The sequence below is a fragment of the Calidris pugnax genome, unplaced genomic scaffold (assembly GCF_001431845.1).
Source record: "Calidris pugnax isolate Ruff unplaced genomic scaffold, ASM143184v1 scaffold335, whole genome shotgun sequence".
NCBI classification, from domain to species: domain Eukaryota; kingdom Metazoa; phylum Chordata; class Aves; order Charadriiformes; family Scolopacidae; genus Calidris; species Calidris pugnax.
The window spans coordinates 602,861-608,249 of record NW_015091148.1 but is presented as its reverse complement, the minus strand read 5'-3'; the positions used below and the strand labels follow the sequence as shown (position 1 = coordinate 608,249).

Here is a 5,389-nt window from a genome sequence, read left to right as displayed (position 1 = left end):
GCTGCCCACGGAGGTGAACGCGGGACCCCCCCTCCACCAAGGCTGGGTGTGGAGCAGAGTGGGGCCACCCCCGGGCTACCGAGGGGTACCGGAGCGGGGAGATAGGCAGCAAAACCCCGTTATCACGGGGTGGGGGGGTTTGTGTGTGTAGGGGGGGAAGTGAAAAATTCACGCGTGGGCGGCGTTAGGATAGTCTGAAGCTGCGGCTCCGTCCATCGCACGCAGCGGTCCCATGGTGTAATGGTTAGCACTCTGGACTTTGAATCCAGCGATCCGAGTTCAAATCTCGGTGGGACCTCGCATTCCTTTTTCTTATTTTTATATATGTTTGTTTGTTTGTTTTATCCTTCGGTAACGCGGCGGGAGGCGGCCGCCAACCGGTGTGTGCGGGGGAGGAACGGGAGGGCAGCACCGGGTGTCCGTCGCCCCGGCCGCCGCACTCTCCGGGCCCCTATCGGACTCCATTTTGTGCGTGGGCGCCGCTTCTTCACGGCGCATGCGTGTCTCCATTTTGTGCGTGGGCGCCGCTTCTTCACAGCGCATGCGTGTCAGCGGCGGGGCGGGGCAGAGGGCGGTGGTGCCGGCGCTGATTGGGCGCGCTGGCTGACACTCTCGCCTTCCCGCGCTGCTATTGGCTGGAAGCGCGTTGCGCCCCGCCTCCCACGGCCTTACAGCGTTAGAGCGGAGGGGAGATCCATGGTCGCGGGTTCGCGGACGGGAGTGGGCGGTGTGAGGGGCCTTGGGCTGGAAGGGCCCTGCTTTAAGCCGGCGTTGGGCCTGAATCGTCCCGAATCCCTTCAGCAGCGGCTTAGCCGGCTCTGACGCAGGTTTCCAGCCGTTTAACGTCGATTAACGGGTCAATCCCGGGAGACCCGGAGGGATTAGGGGCAGGCCGGGCTCCCCAGCGCCGCCTGGCCCCGGGAGAAGCCGCTCTCCTCAGGGCTGCAGGCCCTGCTGCAAGAAGGACGCAGGCTGCAATCGAGCTGGAGGGTTTATTTAGCATCTGCGAGCAAGAACAAAACCACCTTTATTTTTCTCTTTTATTTTTGGCTAGGAAGGTGCGTGCAGGCGCTGGTTGGGGGGAGCAGTGGGGAACTGAGGAACTTGTGTCCACCCTCTGCCACCATGGGGTGTCTCTGGGGCTGGGCCCCCTCTGCCCCCAGGACCTGGTGCCCAGGCCAGCCTGGCTGTGGGATCAAGCAGTGGCCTGGAAGCAGGAAAACGCCACTCCAGTTGGGGTTGAAAGCCATTTCCCTGCATTTAAACTGTTCCCAGGCCTGTCTCCGTGCGCTCCCGGAGGCCCAGCAGCAGCCACCAGCGTTATGGTGGACCCAGGGCCTTCCCAACCTGCTGCACCATCGCTTCTTCCCCAGCAGCCTCCTCCAAGGGCTGGGGGGATGTTCATTCCTGCCCTTTGTTCGCCGCCGGTGGCCTTGCTGTGTCTAAACGTGTGGTGGGACGGGTGTCACCCCCGAGCAGAGACTGGCTGGGCCTGGGGGGAGCGTGTCCTGGGGGGGCTGGCATGAAGCAGAAGCGGGATGGGACAGACTGCGGCAGGGAGGGGACCTGGGGGGCTCTGAGAAATAAGAAAGAGCTGCTGCTTCTGTTTGGGGGTTGGTTGTCTGGGGAAGTTTTGGAGAGTTTTCCTAAAGATAATATGTATGATTTAAAAAAAAAAAAAACAACCTACAAAACAAAAAAGCAAACAAAAAAAAAATCCCTACCCAAACACCTCCAAAAAAGCCTCAAAAAACAAACCCCACAAATCTTCCCCAAGGTATCTCCCTACTGAACTTGGAAGCAGGTTGTGCCCCAGCTGCTGTGCTTATTTATTTCAAGTAAGGGATGAAATTTGGCCTGGAAAAAAAATCTGCCCTTGGGAGCAGGAGGATTGTGGCCTGGGCATTGCTCGCTTAGGGCTTGGTGGGTCCTGTCTTGCTCCAAGGATCTGCTGCCACCCCAAACGACCTGCTCCAGGTCATCCCCGTCACCGATGGGACACGGGGGGATGAGGCTTTGGGGCCCGCTCGTGGCAGCGGAGAGGAGATGATGGTGAAGTGGCGGCGATGCTTGGAGCCACCATGGTCACAAGCATGACCTGAGAGCCCTGGGCTTGCTTTCCCACAGCTGCTGGGGGGTTTCCAGGGGAGGAAGTGAGACGGAGAGGTGGGGTGAGGGTTTTGAACAAGCTGGTTGGGGGGGTCCTTCATTCCCATGCCCATCCCCTGGCTCTGGATGTAAGGTGCCTGGTGGGTGAAGCCGTGGGCTGTAGGAGTGGAGGATGGTGGTGGTCACCGGCTGGTGGGATGCGTAGGAATAAAGAGAAGAAAGCTTTCAGACCCCCTGGAAGCCTCCAAACAAAGGGATGGGCATTGCCCTCCTGTGCCAGGTGGGGAGACTGAGGCACCGAGAGGAAATGGCTTGAGGAAGGTCGTGCTGGGAGGTTCTTCTGCAGCAAGCAGGGGCTCGGCACCGGGGCTGGGCTGCTTGGAGACGAGACCCAGCTCTGCCGTTTCGTTAAAGCCCACTTTGCAGCTGAAAATGCAGAAGTTTTGCTTGCAGGAAACCAAACGTAAATCAGCTGTGGGAGCACGAAAGCACAGACTGGGCTGGCTGCTGGACCTCATCTCCGGTGGCCGTGGGGTAATTATCTTTTTTTCTTCATTTTGGTCTGTTTCGTTGGGGGTTTTTTGGTTGGTTTTTTTTTTTTTTTTTTTCTTTTTCCGTTTGCCATCCTTCAGATGTGCTACGCTTTGGTTCTGGACTCCCCAGCACTGAGGTCAGACTACAGGGAAAGCAGGTTTCTGACAGTCTTGGCTTACACACGGGAGCATCCCTGTGCCCGGCGGCGACAGCAGCAGGGGGGTGTGTGGGGGGGTCAGCTTATCGTACAGCCGCCCTTCTCCTTAAAGGGGTTCTTGTCCTCGGGGACCCCTTTCAGCAGCGGGTCCTCGCCCGCCATGGACTCGATGTACTCCTTGATCTCTTTGCCGGTCTTGGAGACCTGCCAAGGAAGGAGATGCTCCGTGTGGGAGATGGGAAGGAACCCTGGCTGTGGAGCTGGGCTCCTCGGCTGCCCACAGACCCCTTCGAGGGGGGAGAAACTGCGGCGCCGTGAGGATCCCACCCAGAGTGGGGTGTCCCTGGAGGTGCTATGGGCACCTCGCTGCGTGGGGGGGCTGCAGTTCCCAGCTTTGGGGATGTGGGGCTGAGCCCAAGGGGCACGTTTGCCTCGAGGGGAGAGGTGCGAGCGCACAGGCTTGTGCCTTTATGTGAGGTTTCATTTCAGAGGTTGTGGGTTTGGGTTTTTTTTTGCCTTCGCAGCACGATCAGGTCAGGAAGTTACCCTGGGGAACAGCACCGTTGTGCTTTGGGTGAAAAACTCACCATTTGCCTCTCGTTCTTCACCTCCTTCTTCAGCTGGTCCAGCTCCATCTTCAGCAGCTCCTTCTCTGTCATGTCCTGAGCCATTTTGCCCTGTAACCACAGGGAAAAGGCTCATTATTAGTAGATAAATGGGCTTCTAAGGCACGTTAGGACTATTGCTTTGCCCTGAGAGTATTGCGAACGCCGCTAATGTCTCGGCCACCCCCATGGTGAGACATGGGCTGATGCTAAAAAAGAAATAACCCAAAGCTGAAAGCACCTTTCAAAACCCTTCTTGTAACATCTGCTGTAACCAGATTTTCATTTGCTTGTTCTCAGCAGGCACAACGAGCGACAGATGCAGCTCGAGGGCAGCGGAGGAGGATCCAGCCTGATTTTTCAAGAGGTTTTTTTGCTACCACAGGAGCTGTTTCCCCAAGACAGGAGGTGCCCGGTTCGGTGGGGCTGGCTGAGCCTGGAGAAAAGCCGCTGCCTCGGGGCTGTCGGAGCAGCGCCATCGGAGAACCAGGATGCCCAGGTCTGCAGACCTCCCGATCTGTGTCCTGTGCCTGGGCAACAGCATCTTTGCAGGTTTTCTAAGGAAATATCTTTTTTTTTTCTGTTTTTTGCCCTCTCTCCCCTCCTTATACCCGCTCCCTGGGTAAGTGCCAACATGGATTGAGGCCCCTTCATTGCCATGAGCTCGGCAGAGGCATCACTTCTTGCAACAGAAGGTTTTTGGGGCCTTGTGGGTAGGAAAAGCCCAACTCTGGTTTTCCTGAAAGCCCACTCGAGGGTTTTATGTGAGATTCCTGCACAGCTGGCCTGCCCTGCCGAGACCTGTTCAACTTGGGTTTGAAAACCTGGCCATAACATTTTAAATAAAATAAACCTGATTAAGGCAAAACATGCCTTGGCATCAAGCTTTTGTGCCCTGAACCCCACTGGTTCTTCCCACCGATGCCCCGTGAGATGCTTTTGGCAGAGCACAAGGAGCCGAAAGCCACAGCCCAGCTGTGCCACCAACCCACTGAGGAGGTGCCCCCCAAACCAGGTGGACCCCCACGATGCCATTTGTAGCTGGAAGGAGCGAAGCCACTTACCTCCGGGGACGAGGGGTGGCCCCTCTCAGCGGTGAGATGTTCAGAGACCCATCCAAGAGGAGACACCCGTCAACTGGACCCTCGCTCTCCTGATCCGGGCTGGAAGACTCCTCCAGCTCTCTGGGAGGGCAGCGGGGAGCAGATGTCTTTGGTCCTTAAGCTGATAATAGACTCAGGAGAATAAGCTGGTCAGGTGTTGGGCATTAGCCTCAAAGCCCTGGGGTAATCGGTGGTGGGGCCGTGGGGAGGGTGAGGATGGGGGAGGAAGGATGGGTGGCCGGGAAGCCCTTGACCCCCTGACCATGGGTGTGTGGGACCTGTTGGGGCAGAGGGACTGACCTCTGTGGGAATTGGGAGCAGCTTTCATGGAGTTTGGGAAGGGATGGAGAGGAGGGGAGATGGGGTGAGGGGGGACCTCCCGGGGCTGGAGCAGCCTCGGTGGGGAGCGGGAGCAGCTCGGGCGGCTCTTGGTGCTTCAGGGCGTGAGGAGCTGGGACGGTGCTGGAGGAAATTCATCATTTCCCTCGTCCTTGTGCTGGTGGGGCCACGGGCTCAGGAAGGACCAAGCCCTAACGCGGGTTTTGCTCCTGTCCCGACGGTGCAAAGTTGCTGGGGCTGAGGCCGGGAGGCCCCGAGGAAGCAGAAGGAGGAGGAGGAGGAGGAAGAAGAAGAGGAGAGGGCGGAGGAGGGGGGGGGGATTTCCAAGCACCGGGGAAGTGGGAATTTCCTGCCCTCGGCAGAGCCTCACCCGTGGGGATGTGAAACGTGGTTGGCAAAGCCCGGAGAAGGACACGCTGTCCCCGGGCCAGGGAAGGACGGGCACCGCCGCGGGGTCACTTGTCACATCCCTCAGTGTCCTGAGCTGGGCCAGGACCCGGTGATGGGGGGGGGGGGGCCCTGGGGGCGGCGGGGGGCTTTTC

The 5,389-nt window shown here is 58.5% G+C and overlaps 1 protein-coding gene, 1 long non-coding RNA gene and 1 other non-coding gene across 3 annotated transcripts; 2 read left to right on the top strand and 1 right to left on the bottom strand.

Moving 5' to 3' along the window:
• Positions 1 to 226: 226 nt before the first annotated feature.
• Positions 227 to 298, top strand: TRNAQ-UUG. Its single transcript has one exon. It is a non-coding gene; the product is annotated as a tRNA-Gln (tRNA).
• Positions 299 to 687: 389 nt separating this feature from the next.
• LOC106897918 lies at positions 688 to 4,257 on the top strand. Its single transcript, XR_001413846.1, has 3 exons — positions 688 to 1,058; positions 2,563 to 2,643; positions 3,706 to 4,257. It is a non-coding gene; the product is annotated as an uncharacterized LOC106897918 (long non-coding RNA).
• On the bottom strand, positions 2,650 to 4,923 carry GNGT2 (guanine nucleotide binding protein (G protein), gamma transducing activity polypeptide 2). The gene is made up of 3 exons (XM_014958914.1): positions 4,470 to 4,923; positions 3,388 to 3,477; positions 2,650 to 3,004 (listed from the first exon to the last, which is right to left on the bottom strand). Exons 2-3 carry the CDS (start codon positions 3,469 to 3,471, stop codon positions 2,879 to 2,881), a joined length of 210 nt encoding a protein of 69 aa, XP_014814400.1. The 5' UTR covers positions 3,472 to 3,477; positions 4,470 to 4,923; the 3' UTR covers positions 2,650 to 2,878.
• Between the last annotated feature and the right edge of the window lie 466 nt (positions 4,924 to 5,389).

Bases quoted from the DNA above. Each gene is read 5' to 3' on its own strand.
- GNGT2 (XM_014958914.1), bottom strand. From the start codon at position 3,471: ATGGCTCAGGACATGACAGAGAAGGAGCTGCTGAAGATGGAGCTGGAC. The intron at 3,005-3,387 runs GTGAGTTTTTCA...CTTCCTTGGCAG, and splicing joins TGAAGAACGAGAGGCAAATG to GTCTCCAAGACCGGCAAAGA.